The 15,585-nt window shown below is 43.2% G+C and overlaps 1 protein-coding gene across 1 annotated transcript in view; it reads right to left on the bottom strand.

Annotated features, from left to right (window-relative positions):
• The window catches only part of LOC136871762 (uncharacterized), a 305,830-nt gene that overhangs the window by 186,860 nt on the left and 103,385 nt on the right, over window positions 1-15,585 (bottom strand). Inside the window, exons 7-11 of the mRNA XM_068227378.1 lie at window positions 11,268-11,356; window positions 10,322-10,385; window positions 9,035-9,219; window positions 6,911-7,156; window positions 4,186-4,297 (exon numbers count right to left, since the gene is read on the bottom strand). Coding sequence (XP_068083479.1) covers window positions 4,186-4,297; window positions 6,911-7,156; window positions 9,035-9,219; window positions 10,322-10,385; window positions 11,268-11,356 — 696 coding nt within the window. The remainder of the gene's footprint in view (window positions 1-4,185; window positions 4,298-6,910; window positions 7,157-9,034; window positions 9,220-10,321; window positions 10,386-11,267; window positions 11,357-15,585) is intronic.

Here is a 15,585-nt window from a genome sequence, read left to right as displayed (position 1 = left end):
AATAATAATAATAATAATAATAATAATAATAATAATAATAATAATAATAATAATTACTGGCGTTTTGTGGATCACAGAGAGGTGGAAAAAGGTGCGGGCTTGAATATGTCTATCTACGATATCAAAATTAATATAAAACTTAAATGTTATATTTCTTTTCAGAAAATTAAACTTAACAAGCTTCTTCACTAGGTGAAGAAAAAAAGATCAGGTACAATAACAATTTTGGTACAAAAGCAGAAAACCCCAAAATAGGGAATTTATAAGTTTTGAGCTTAAAGCTCCCAATTTACAAATTTACAACCTCGCCAATATTGTGTTATTTACACAAGAACAGAAATATCCCAATTCCAGAGCCCTTTGCTCCAAGGGTTACAAATACGTCCTTCCAAAGGCCCCACACAATATTACATAAATACCAGAAAAGAGTTCACGTATGTTGGGTATTCAGCCGGAAGACTGGTTGGATCCTCAACAGGTTCACCATTAGCTGTCATAGATGGCCTAGGTGTCAATGAACAGGCGTACTAGGGAAATGAGGAGTGAGGTAGTTTCCTGTTACTTACCTCTCTGAGCCAGAAGTTGCTATTGCACATCAGTCTTCCAGGCCTACTGAAATGCGTGCACCAACCGACTCTATGAGCGACATCTTCACACCATTCATAGCAGGGACTGGCTGTATAAGGAATGGCATTACTAGCGTCACTCATACCTCAGCCACTTTCATATTGTCAAAGCACCTGCTACGCCAGCAGGGGGAGAGGTGATACTCCCACGTGGCGCGTCCCAGGTGGCGGATAGGGGGGTCCTAACCGGCTTGCCGGCGGACTTGAGGGAAATAAAATACCTCTCGCGGACCAAACACACCCCCTGTGGGTGGAGGAGGCATACGAAGAATTCACCCACGGTATGCCCTGCCTGTCGTAAGTGGCGAATAAAAGGGGCGACCAACGGATGATTCAATTAGAATCACGAAACTTCTTGTAATTTGTACTATCACGCAGGGAACACCATGGGTTGCATTTACTTGCGCGTAGTACCGTTATGTTAGGTACGCAATAGCTTTGTGATTAGTAGCGACAGTTTGTGAATCAGGATGGGGGTCCTGCAGTACCTGTGATTCGTACCCCTATATGAGCGACACCATAGTTCTGCGTTACCTATGCTCAGTTCCCACTATGTGAGAAATTCCATGGGATAGTACAGGTCCTTGTGGTTAGTCCACTTATGTGGGGAACGCCATGGGTTTGCGTTGCCTTTATATCTTTGCGTTGCCTGCAAACAGCGCCGCAATGTGCGAAACAACATACGTCTGTGTTACATGTGCGCATTACACTACCTGTGAATAGTACCATACTGTGTGGAATACCGCGAGTCTCCGCTACTTTTGATTAGTACCGCAACATTACACATTGCATGGTTCTACTTTCCTAGCCATAAATACCATTATGAGGGGCTGACGACCTGGATTTTGGACTCGCTTCGACTATACGCATAATCGCTTCAGCATCGTGCTATAGAAGCAGTCCCTTAGTCGGTAATACGATTGTTTTGTGCCAGCTTCTGTGCATGTGAGGCACTGTGGGTCGGATCCACTGATCGTTTTAAATTCATATCCGTCCATCCATTCATTCTTCGTCCTCATGCTTTGAATTCTGGTCAGTGGAGGATTTTGGAATTTTAAGTTGTCATTTCATTTCGTCTCACTTCGTACGATCAGGGGCCGATGACCTCGATGTTGGGCCCCTTTAAACAACAAACATCAATCATCATCATCATATTGTCAAAGCCAAGTATAAGACTGAGACAGGTCAATGAAAGTAACAATTTTATTCTAGCTCATACCAGAAGACATAGTGCACTGTAAACACTACATCTTGTCAGCAAAGATGCTCTCCAAATTTAACCAAGGAGACTGTGCTCCCAATTTCTTACAGCCTACACGAGGCAACATTACACCAAAAGTATTACAATTTCTGGCCTCTCTAGGCTCAACCTACAATTTACAATTTTTGTACACAGGGATATCTATTACTCAAATTACTGGGCCTTCGTGGAAAAGAAAAACAGGTTAAATTACTGGCCCAAACACAAAATGTATGGAGGCGTACACTTGCGCTCCTTGAAAACCAAGTTTTAAAACTCTACTTGGGCTTGTAGCCCGATGATGCATAGGCTAAACCCACACTACTTGGGTGATTAGAAGGAAGGTCAATTAATGTTTTACAGGAAGAGAAACAATTACAAAATCCACGAACCTGCTACGCAGGCATAGCAGGGGGAGAGGTGATACTCCCACGTGGCGCGTCCCAGGTGGCGGATAGGGGGGTCCTAACCGGCTTGCCGGCGGACTTGAGGGAAATAAAATACCTCTCGCGGACCAAACACACCCCCCCTGTGGGTGGGGGAGGCTGACGAATAATGCACCCACGGTATCCCCTGCCTGTCGTGAGAGGCGACTAAAAGGGGCGACCAAGGGATGCTGAATTAGAACCATGAAACTACTTTTGATTCGTACCATCACGCGGGGAACACCATGGGTTGCCTGTACTTGCGAGTTGTACCACTATGTTCGGTACGAAATGGGTTTGTGTTTAGTAGTAGTCATGAGCGTGGCCTGGGGGTTTCCAGTACCCGTGCGTCGTACCCATGTGAGCACCACCGCGGGTCTGGGCGTAGCCTGTGAGTTGTACCACTATATGAGCGACACCGTGGGTCTGCGTTGCCTTTGATTAGTATCCACTCTGTGAGGAACACCACGGGGCCCGTGGGGCCGGCATCCGTGCCTAGTACACCTAGGTGAGGAAACTCATTGGTTTGCGTTGGCTATGAGTGGCGCCATTGTGTGAGAAACACCATAGGTCTGCGTTACCTGTACGAAGTACAATACTTGTGAGTAGTACCGTCTTGTGTGGATCACCGTGAGTTTCGCTACTTTTGATTAGTACCCCAACATGCCAATACCATGGTTCTACTTTACTCGCGACATGTACCATTCTGTGGGGCCTTAGACATGGATTTTGCACCCCTTTCGACATCAAGCATCATCGTGCTTTATGAGTGGTCCCTTGGTCAGTAATCAATTATGTATGATCTTTGAGTCTGATCCACTGTATTTTGGTTGTTTCCTTTTTTTGTTTTTTTTTGTTGGGCTCATGTCCATCCATTCATTCTTCATGACGACATTATTTTTTTTGGTCAGTGGATGAATTTGACATTTTTGTCCTTTCATTTCGTACCATTAGGGGCCGATGACCTCGATGTTAGGCCCCTTTAAACAACAAGCATCATCATCATCATCATCAATTAAAAAATCTTAGTCACCTCAAGATAAATTGAAGGGGAACTCGAGAGGGTAACATACTCTCCATCCCCGATTTACAGAGTAAGAGTTTATGAATTTTTACATGAAAAGGAAGAAGTTGACATTTTAGAAATCAAACGGTTACATAGTTAAAGCTTTAGAATCTTCCCCTCGGGCACGTTGGGGAGGTAGCTACAGAGATAGAAAACTGGTGGTCACTACCTGGGCTGATGTTCTGCCCACTGAAGGATGAGGCACCCCGCCTCCTGTCTAAACACACACACTCAGTACTTCGACGATCAATAAGACAAGGTAGCTTGAAAAAGCCGCAGCTTTTATACCCGAGGGGGATGGTTCGAGAAGTCTCTGGACTAAATCCGGACTACACTCTCATTTTTATTGGATAGTTTAAAAGTTACAATTAGCCTAATATTGGCTGAAAAATAATTACAGAAAATTTCCCATTGGCCAGAGTCAAAGCTGGCGGGACGAGAAGGAAGTGTTTCAAACCTTAAAATATCAAAATACACGAATGTTAATTTAGTTGAGAAGAAATAAGAACACCTCCACAGTGCTCGTCTCCAGATATTAAGTCATAAGTGTACCAAGTTTGGTTGAAATTGCTCCAGTGGTTTAGGAGGAGGTGTGTCATTTACACACACACACACATCCATTTTATGTATAGTAAGATAATATTTTAACGTCTTCTTTCTGTGTGTAACTCGTTGGTAGCAGGTGAAAATATTTCACCTCTGGATGGGGATAGGAATCTAGGAACCACAAAAACAATGTGCTATCAGATTATTTTTTTAATGAATGTTTCAAGGTATAAAAAGTTCCATGTCGTTTATCATATCCATGCCATGTTCAGCGGGTCCAGCCAAGGAAATCCTTGACGAGGTTGATGATTTCATCGACAGTGATGCCGTATTCTTCCAGTTTCCTCTCCAGCACCTGCTCCTCAGGGACAGACCGGAAGGTGTCAACAATTTGCTGCAAAGAAGAACGATACATATTAATAATGTGTTGTGACACCCTCGTAGTGTAAGGTTCGTGTTTCACGGCTAGTAAGCGGATTTTAATTCGTTATCGAATGTTGGAACGGGCTTGCGACACGAATTCCTTGAGATGTTTACCCCCTGTGGGTGGGGGTCGCAGATGAAGAATACACGCACGGTATCCCCTGCCTGTCGTAAGAGCCGACTAAAAGGGTTCCTAGGCCCTCTCTAGTTGAGAGTGTGGGTTGGCGACCACGGGGCCCTTAGCTGAGACCTGGCATTTCTTCAACTTAATCGTGCCAGGCTCCTCACTTTCGTCTATCCTGTCCGACATGCCTTGGTCAACACTTGTTATTTTCCGACCCCGACGGTATTAGAGCTTTCGAGGCATAGGGAGTCTTTCATTTTCACGCCCTTCGTGGCCCTTGCCTTTCTTCGTCTGTTACTTCAGTTTTCGAAGTGACGGTTCCCTTCTTTTTTCTCTTTTTCTCTTTGTCTACCCCCTTTGGGTGAGGGGCACAGACGAAGAATACACCCACTGTATCCCCTGCCTGTCGTAGGATGAGACTAAAAGGGGCGACCAAGGGATGATTGACTCAGAACCATGAAACTACTTGTGATTAGTACCATCACGCGGGGAACACCATGGGTCGCCCTTACGTGCCAGTAATACCACTCTGTTAGGTACTCAATAGTTTTGTGATTCGTAGCAGTCTAGCGGGGTTCACTGTGGGTTTCCAGTACCTGTGATTAGTACCACTAAATGCGGAACAACACGGGCTTACGTCCCGTGATAAGTACCATTATGTGAGACACACCACTGTTCTGGGCGTTGCCTCTGGTTAGTAACACAATACGAGCGACACCATGGGTCTTCGTTGCCTATGTTTAGTACCCACTATGTGAGGAACACCACGGGAATACTGGCGCCCGTGATTAGTACACCTAGGTGGGGAACACTATGTGTTTGCATTGCCTATGAGTGGCGACATTATGCGAGAAACACCAGAATTCTGCGTTACCTGTACGATGTACAATACTTGTGAGTAGTACCATAATGTTTTTAACACCGTGAGTTTACGCTACCTTTGATTAGTACCACAACTTGAGAAATACTATGGTTCTGCTTTACTAGCGATAAGTGCCATTATGAGGGACCGTTACATGTTATTGAACCCTTTTAGACAAGCATCATCGTTTCAGGATTGTGCTTAGGAAGCAGTCCCTTGGTCAGTTATATTGTTTCTGGAAATGTGAGGCATTGCGGATGAGATCCACTGATTGTTTTAAATTCATATTCATCAATCCATTCTTCATCATCACGTTTTGAATTCTGCTCACTTGATGAATTTTGTACTTTTAAATTGCATTTCGTCTCATTCCATTCCATAGGGGCCGATGACCTCGATGTTAGGCCCCTTTAAACAACAAGCATCATCATAATCATCAGTTGAGATGTTCTTGCGGATTTCTCGTTGATGTGAGAGGCAGAAAGCCCCTGTGAAGAATAAACATATGTTCTATAAACATACTCGTGTCTTAATCATTGCCATGGTCGATGACCTCGATGTTAGGCCCCTTTAAACAACAAGCATCATCATCATAAATTATTGCCATTATGGGCTTGTTGCATAATGTACTGTCATATTGATGTGAAATAACCCCTTGAATGTACCCTTTTTGAGAAGTTCGTCACTATTCGATCGCTTCTGGTCACTGGACTCGCCCCATTACCCAACAATTTGTTATCTTCCACGATCGATTGAGTTATATTTCGTCCTTGAAGGAATAGTTGTTTTAACGTAGACGGTTACGTTCAAATGCTCGGTTCGTGGGTTCAAATCCATCTGTATCGGGCTTAAGTAATTCAAATCTTCAAAGGCTACAACAAAAGACAATTCCTGACTCGAACAGAGGAAGTTCAGATTGTCAACCCAAAAAATGTCCAACGTCAGATCGCTCCTCGTGTGACGGGCGGATTGAAAAGTGGAGCTCAACCGAAACGTATAGGGAACTCAGTTTGCTGAAAAACCGTGTGAGTACCCGTTACAATACTCAGAACGTAATGAGAAAACCTATCATATATATCGTGATTTAACCTTCTCATTAATTTCCTCGCGAATGCGCTTGCCATGTGCGGCAACCGATCATCGTGCGAAGTATTCGCAAACCAATTCCAGTATTTCTTTGTAATATTTTCATCAAAATAACATTTTTGAATTTCCACATATATTCACTGTCTTCATTGGCTAAGCCTTCGGCAGGATACTGTCCGTTATCAGCAATTCCCGGCATTAGAAGAATAAATGGCCAGCAGATTTGAACATGAGTAATGATGATGATGATGATGATGATGATGATGATGATTTTGATGATGTTTAAATTGGCCCAGAACATGAGTGAACATATACAGGAATTCTAATTCAATATTCTAGATTTTAGATTCGTATGAGTATATTAATGTTATTTAGTATCATAAAATAGCATAAGCTGTAACCCTTTTGTATATAAAAATCCCGAATGATTTACATTCCTATATGTTATAATACGGATAAATGGAAAATTCAGTGTAAATTTCTATTAATTAAATGCGATGCTTTATGGTTACCTTGAACTCAGCGGACTGTAGGTGGGTGATGACCCTGTTGAAGTCGGGGCTGTTCTGCATCTTCTCGTCATAGAGAGCCTTGATCTCTTCCTTGGGGAGGACAGCCCGGATCTCATCAACAATCTCCTTGACGCTCCTGGCGTGGCGGGAGTGCTTGGGCTGAATGGGGGGGATTCCAACCAGACCGTTGATGGTGTTCATGAACTCGTATGCTCTGAGGTCATAGCCTTCCAGATCGTCCAGAAGCTGCAACAGAGAACAAACAACTCAATACGTGTGTTTATATACCCTCAGCCAGATTCGAACTACTTTTCTGTTAATAATATATGTAATTAAATTATTGGTTTAATGGACAACGAAATGCCCGATCTCGCCCATCCTTTTTCTCTTGTATATAGAGGCTGTCACGAAAATGGCAATGAATTGCCTTTGGGGTGGAATCATTTTTAACTCCTCCAAGACTTGGATTTGCCGATCATATATGCTTATTTTCTTCAACTGAAGGAATATTGATATTAAATTACAAGTAATAGATACTGAAAACATAGTCTACATGTTTAGCTTGGAATTTGCTCTTGTCGAATTGCCATATCCCACTTCCCTATGTCGATGGACAGAGTACAGAGGGTCTAAAAAGATTAGCTATTTGTGGTGTATTATAACAGGTAATGAAGGTTCAGGTGAGGATGTACAAAGGCGAGGGCACCTTGATGATGTTTTGGCCAATTTTGAGGGTGAAATAACTGTCATATTTCATTCGGATTTCGGGTCTTTACCAGTAATGACATGTGCTGTTTGCCTTGTTATATATTTGTGAAACTTTGATGATAATAAACAAATTCAAGGAAAATCCATACTTTCCTCAACTAAGGTCTTGGAAGTATATTAGACATACATAGGCCAGACATTGGCAAGAGAAGAACATTGGCAAAGGTCATGCCATTAAAAATGATTTGAGTAAAGAATTGGATCAGATATATGTCTTTTGCGGATGATATTAAACTGTTTAGAGAAAGAAATAAGTCACAAGGTTGTGACCAATTGCAGAAAGAGTTCGGCATTGTTGTGAGAATGACAGCAGGCAATGGCATGATGGACGATGGGGTTAAGAGCCAGATTGTCAGCTTCAGTAACAGAAAAATCCTCCTAGTTTTAATTACTGCGTTTATGGGGTAAACGTTCCTTATGAGGATCATTGTATGTACTTAGGTGTTAATATTAAGAAAGATCTTCATTGGGGGTAATCACAGAAACGGGATTGTATTAAATGAGTAAATATTTCTGCACCTGTTTATGAGAATGTTTAGTGGTTGTAGGAAGAATGTAAAAAAGAGAGAGCATATAAGTCTCTGGTAAGATCCCAACTAGAGTATGGTTCCAGGTACGAGATCCTGACCAGCAGTACCTGATACCAGAACTGCAAAAGTCCAAGGAAAAGCTGCTCGATTTGTTCTGGGTGATATACGGCAAAAGAGTGGCGTTACCAAAATGTTGCAAAGTTTGGGCTGGGAAAACTATGTAGCATGTTTCTAGCTGTCAGTCGAAAGATGGCGTGGAATAACATTAGCAGAAGAATAAGTTTGACTGGTGTTTTTAAATGTAGGAAGGTAGAATATGAAGATTATGTTGGATAATAAGAGGATAACTTTTGAAAAATATGCGTTAATGGGGAGAGAAGAGATTGGAGTGATTTACCAAGGGAGATATCAATACATTTCCTATTTATTTGCAGTTATTTAAGGAAATACTAAGTGAACAATAGATAAGGAATATGCCGTCTGGGCGACTGTCCTAAATGCAGATTAGTAGGGGCTGTTTGATGATTGATAAATGAACAGATCGAAGAGAGATAGCAGAGGATTGAGTCTACACCGAACTCTTGGAAAACCTGATGAGGATATTGAAAACCAAGCCCCTCACTGTAACCTGCAACTACAAGCTCTATGATGTCTTGGAGAGAATCGGTGGAAGAAATGATCTGGCAATGGAGTTATGATCGGAGGAAGTTGAGTCGTATAGCTAAGTAGAGAAACAAATTATATTGGCCCTGTGCTCCTCTTCAGAATTTACAGAAGATATGTTTGTGTGCAAGTGACATAGACTTTTAATGCATCCTTTACTTACGGCCTTGAGCTCCTGCTTGCCCTCAACGACAGTAAGAGCCTGCTTGAATTCGTCAGATTGGAGGTAGGCGACACCGTCTTGGAATTCAGCATCGTTAGCCAGGTGATCGAAAAGGATGTTGAGGATGTCTTGAGTGGGGATGAGGGCCAAGAAGTCTTGGATGTCTTGGTGGATGTCGCGGGGCTCTGAAAAAAGAATTACCAAGTGTTGATATATTTTAACTGGGAAAATGGCACTGTGTTGTTTGTAGTAGAAAAATTACTCTATGTCGATTGTCTGTCGTTCGATACCTTAAGCAAACCGTCTCATTCACAATGCTAGAAACGGAAATCAGTGTTGTTTGTGTTTAGTTTTAATTCCTTTTGTACGATTTTAGTTGGTAAATTCTCCTTTAAGTGTCATTCACAAATGTATTGGCGATCTCCTGTTTATTGAGTGAAGAAGTACGTCAGTCTGCCTTCAACAGTAGATGATACGATAAGGAATGTACGGTAATTGTAATTCGAAGACACTAAATAGTTCAAATAATTATCATAGTGGTCATTGTTATATACCTTACCTGGTACCAATCTCAGTCTTTGAAACTTTCCTTTTTTTCTGATTCCATCATAGAGCGGGACAGAACTCAGGAAATTATGTAGTTCAAACTCATGCAGACATATAGAGATGTGGGCGTTTACATGCAGAATATGTCACTTTGCTGAAAGAATGTGTATTTTTGTTTGAATAGTACAAGAGTTGTTATTTGGAGAGGTTTATTTTACCTTCATTTTAAAGGAGAGATTACGAACTGTATATGATCCTACTTTTAGCTTTAGAACCGTTCATATTTTCTCTTTTTATCTGTGGGAATTAGGCAGATTTCCAAACCATATATACAATTATAGATCATGTCGAGCTTTTTTAGTCATTAATACCAAAAATAACGGTTACAAAATTTAAAATGCCTATGGTAGCCCTCAACTGACATGAACCGTTATTGTATGTTATTACATTACACTACCCTGTAAGGGAACTGAAATGACGTGTGGCTTTTGTGGCGGAAGTGTCTGAGGAAATGTTCGGATCGCCAGGTGCAGGTGTTTTGACTTGACTCCCTTAGGCGACCAGCGCGTCGTGAGGAGGATGAAATAATGGTGAAGATGTCACATACACCCAGTCGCCGTGCCAGCGAAATTAACAAATGATGGTTAAAATTCCGGACACTGCCGGGAATCGGAGCCGGACTGTAAAAGAACTGAAATTCGAGGGCTGTTACTCTAAGATGGCATGGAAAACGTTACTCACCGGGGCGCAGGACGGATCCGCAGGCCAGGCTGATTGTGGCGAGAATGACAAGGGCGAACTTCATCTGAAAAATGAAATATAGTATATGTTACAAGTACCCTTTTATTAGCTAACATTGTTACATTTTCATACATGAGTGCTAGTACAATCATCTGAAAAATCCTTGTGTTCATCACTGTTATTCACTTTGTTCTGTGGTCGTGAGTTGAAATTGAGAGAAGCATCTTGAGAAGCATTGAGAAGAACCATCAATGTATTGTGGTATCGACTTCATTAAGAAATCCATGTTACATTTATGTGAGAAATCCATAATATTGAAAACATTTTCGTTTTCTAAAAATATATATCTGTTTGTCTGTGTGGCGATGTTATATTCGGTGTGACTGGGTAATTTTGTCAAAACTAGTGATCGGGCATAATGCACCATTAGTGAAAAGGGAATTTTGAAGCCGTTTACTGTGGACTAAACTAGGTATTTAGTGCCTTGGCTGGATAGACCCTTTTTCATTCTGTTCAACAATACCATTTTCTTCACCTCTCGCTGTTCCACTCCGTGGTGACGTTGCAGGTTCGCACTGTGTCAAAGATATGGTCATATTTTACGGCTACATGTCCTTCCTTACTTCAACCGTATATGGGGGTAGGTATTCATTACTACGTATCTGTAGTATTTGGTGCTTTGGAGAGTTGTATTTGTATAGAGAGTTGTGTGTTGTGGTAAATACAAAAATAAAGTATCCGAGCCAGGTGAATTAACAGATCGCGAGCAAGAATCGAACCTACATTCCTCCAAACCGAAAGCCAGCACACTGACCATTCAGCCATGAGCCGGACAAAATCTCAGAATATTCTAAAATGCATCTAGATTGTAATGCGTGTGTCTTCTGTTATTGGATGCTAGTGTTTGTTACTAATTTTTGATGTGGAAGATGCGTAATCTACTCACCGTGTAGGTCTGCTTCACTCTTCTTACAAGATGAAACTGGCTTCCTATGCTTCTGCCGCGACTTTTGTACCTCTTCTTATCAGCGCAATCTTGCAGTCAAGTGTTTTGCTTTGAAGAGTTAAAGTACTGCTTTTAAAGATATCGCTTTATCAGTTTCGGAATCCTGGAAAATAACAGATTCATTATTTGTAACTTTGTCTTCACTTCACTCGATAAATTGCACCGACCTCAATCCAGATATTCCCTTATCTTTCTGCACTGAGGGCCACGATGTTCCAGTGTACATGCATATGCTTGCAAAAGGAACTGTAGAATGTAGGTGGGCCGTAGAGAGATAATCTCGTATTGTCTAAGTTCATACTGCCCTTACTGTTGCGCCAGGAAAACATTGTGCAACACTCTTTCGGCTCCCGTGAGCCAGAATTTGCAAGTAGTGGTCATCAGTTCCTGTTGCTGCCCGTTTGTGACGACTACGAGGACGAGCATTTTGCCAGATGAGGCGATTTTACGTCCTAACAGTGTCACCGTGCTGTACATGAATCATGTGGGTATATCATCACTGGGAGGTCTTGATGACATAGGATCAAATGCTGTAGTGCTTGTACAGACTGAACACCTCCTGTGTGTGGGGGTTGCAGACGAAGTAAACACCCACGGTATCCCTTGTTTGTCTTAAGTGGTCACTAAAAGGGGCGACCAAGGTATGGTGGAGTACCATAAGAGTGCTTCTGATTAGTAAGATTACGTCAGGAACACTATAGGACGACGTTAGTTTCGATTAGTACCACCATGTGTGGATCACCATGGATCTACGTTAGCTAGCATCACTATAATTAAGTGAGGATCACCACGGGAGTGAGCGCTGCCTCTGACTAGTGTCATCCTGTGTATCGCATTGAGGGGGAGAGCGGGGGAGAGTCTGCAGAGACTAGCGTCTATCGCGGGAAGGCGCCGAGCGCTGCGCTCGAATGCGATGGTTCCGCTCTGTTCAGAACGCGTATGCCGTACCTATGGGACAGTACCATTAAGTGAGGAACACCACGGATGTGGGCGTTGCCTGTGATTAGTACCAGTGTGTGAGGAACACTATGGATCTACGTTACCTAGCAACACTACCATTAAGTGAGGAACACCACGGATGTAGGCGTTGCCTGTGATTAGTACCAGTATGTGAGGAACACTATGGATCTACGTTACCTAGCAACACTACCATTAAGTGAGGAACACCACGGATGTGGGCGTTGCCTGTGATTAGTACCAGTATGTGAGGAACACTATGGATCTACGTTACCTAGCAACACTACCATTAAGTGAGGAACACCACGGATGTGGGCGTTGCCTGTGATTAGTACCAGTATGTGAGGAACACTATGGGTCTACGTTACCTAGCAATACTACCATTAAGTGAGGAACACCACGGATGTAGGCGTTGCCTGTGATTAGTACCAGTATGTGAGGAACACTGTGGATCTACGTTACCTAGCAACACTACCATTAAGTGAGGAACACCACGGATGTGGGCGTTGCCTGTGATTAGTACCAGTATGTGAGGAACACTATGGATCTACTTTACCTAGTAACACTACCATTAAGTGAGGAACACCACGGATGTGGGCGTTGCCTGTGATTAGAACCAGTATGTGAGGAACACTATGGATCTACGTTACCTAGCAACACTACCATTAAGTGAGGAACACCACGGATGTGGGCGTTGCCTGTGATTAGTACCAGTATGGGAGGAACACTATGGATCTACGTTACCTAGCAACACTACCATTAAGTGATGAACACCACGGATGTGGGCGTTGCCTGTGATTAGTACCAGTATGTGAGGAACACTATGGATCTACGTTACCTAGCAACACTACCATTAAGTGAGGAACACCACGGATGTGGGCGTTGCCTGTGATTAGTACCAGTATGTGAGGAACACTATGGGTCTACGTTACCTAGCAATACTACCATTAAGTGAGGAACACCACGGATGTGGGCGTTGCCTGTGATTAGTACCAGTATGTGAGGAACACTATGGGTCTACGTTACCTAGCAACACTACCATTAAGTGAGGAACACCACGGATGTGGGCGTTGCCTGTGATTAGTACCATCCCGTGCATCCCAATGAGGCGTGTGAGCGGGCGTTCGGCTGGAAGGACTAGCGTCTAACGCGGAAAGGTGCCGAGCGCTGCGCTCGAATGAGTTGGTTCCACTGTGTTCAGAACGCGTCTGCTTTAGCTATGAGTTCTACCACTATATGGGGAACACAATTGGTCTACGTTGCCTGTGTCCCTCTATGTGAGGAACGCGACGGGTTTGTGCGTTGCCCATGTTTAGTACCACTATAAGAGGAACCTCACGCGTCTGCGTTGCTTGGGATTAGTACCATTATGTGAGGAACACCATGTGTCTTTGTTGCCTGTGAGTAATGTCCTTATGTGTGTCATACCCTGGGTCTACGTTACCTGAGGTTAGTACCACTATTCGATGAACACCATGATTCTTCCTTACATGTGATTGGCGGTACTATAAGAGAAACATCATGGTTCTGTTTTACCACGAACCTACTACGCTGGCGTAGCAGGGGGAGAGGTGATACTCCCACGTGGCGCGTCCCAGGTGGCGGATAGGGGAGTCCTAACCGGCTTGCCGGCGGACTTGAGGGAAATAAAATACCTCTCGCGGACCAAACACACAATCCCCTGTGGGTGGGGGACGCAGACGAAGAATACACCCACGCTATCCCCTGCCTGTCGTAAGAGGCGACTAAAGGGGGCGACCAAGGGGTGATAGGATTAGAACCATGAAACTACTTGTGATTAGTAGCACCACGCGGGGAACACCATGGGTCGCTATTACTTGCGCGTATTACTACGTTCGGTACCAAATAGGTTTGTGTTTAGTAGCAATCAGGAGCACCGTGCGGTCAGGCTTTTACGGTACCTGTGATTAGTAGCACTATATGAGCGACACCAGGGTTCTTGCTTGCGTATGATTAGTACCCACTGTATAAGGAACACCTCGGGATAGTACGAGTCCCTGTGGTTAGTACACTTACGTGATGGAAACCATAGGTTTGCATTGCCTGTAAATGGCGCCGCTATGTGTGAAACACCATAGGTCTGTATTACCTGTGCGAATTTCATTACCTGTGAGTAGTACTATAATGTGTGGAATACCGCGAGTCTACGATACTTTTGATTAGTACCGCACCATGTCGAATACCATGGTTCTACTTTCCCAGAGATAAGTACCATTATGAGAGGCCGATGACCCCTTTAGCTTGCAAGCATCATCGATGCAGTATTGAGCTATAGAAGCAGTCCCTTGGTCAGTATTACTCTTGTTCTCCGTCAGTTTCTGAGACTGAGGCATTGCGTGTCGGCTCCACTGATCGTTTTAACTTCATATCCATCCGTTCATTTTTCGTTCTCACGTTTTGAATTCTGGTCAGTGGAGGATTTTTGATTTTTATTTTGTCATTACATTTCATCTCATTTCGTACCATCAGGGGCCGATGACCTAGATGTTAGGCCCCTTAAAACAACAAGCATCATCATCATCATCCGTTCTGTTTTACCGGTGATTAGTACTAATATGAGGAGACGGTGACCCGGTTTTTAGAACCCTTTTGACAACAAGCATCATTCCAGATAATAATCCATTGTGAATCAGATCCTGATTGTTTTTGATTCATGGTAATTTTTTCATCATCATTCCTTTTAATTCCAGTCAGTGGATACATTTTGAATTTCTAATTATCGTTTCGTTTCGTAACACCTCGTATTATTAGGGGCCGACGACCTAGCTGTTAGGACCATTTAAACAGCAAACATCAACCTCTTCAAGTTTCCTAGCGTTACTACGTGGGGATCAGATCGCACGGTGCTCCTATTATCTTATATGGTACATATTTTATACAGGTTAGATTACGGCAGTCTATCAGGAAGGCAAGGCGCCCTTTTGAAACTGAATATCATCCACCACAGCGGAGTTAAAAGGGGCCCATTCACAGGCGAGCGGGTTGGCGAGCCGGTCCATGTATAAAATCCCCACCCCGAACCCGACTGGCTCGACCGCGACCATACACTGGCGAACCCGTTGGCGGACCAGTCCGCCAGTCTGTTAGTATACGCTAATCTTGGAGGCTCACAGCGGATTGCAAATAGTATGTGCATTGCCTAGTTTTTGTTATGGCCCAACGAAAGCATTCCAAAATGGCTGTAGCTGTTGCAGCATTATTGTGCGTTGATGAAGAAAAAAAGAAGAAACGTGTGTGGATGAAGGAATGGTTGAGAGATAAACCACGATTTTCACACGTC

The sequence above is a fragment of the Anabrus simplex genome, chromosome 4 (genome assembly GCF_040414725.1).
Source record: "Anabrus simplex isolate iqAnaSimp1 chromosome 4, ASM4041472v1, whole genome shotgun sequence".
NCBI classification, from domain to species: Eukaryota; Metazoa; Arthropoda; class Insecta; order Orthoptera; family Tettigoniidae; genus Anabrus; species Anabrus simplex.
Note: the sequence above shows the minus strand (reverse complement) of the source record. Positions and strands in the feature narration are given on the sequence as shown.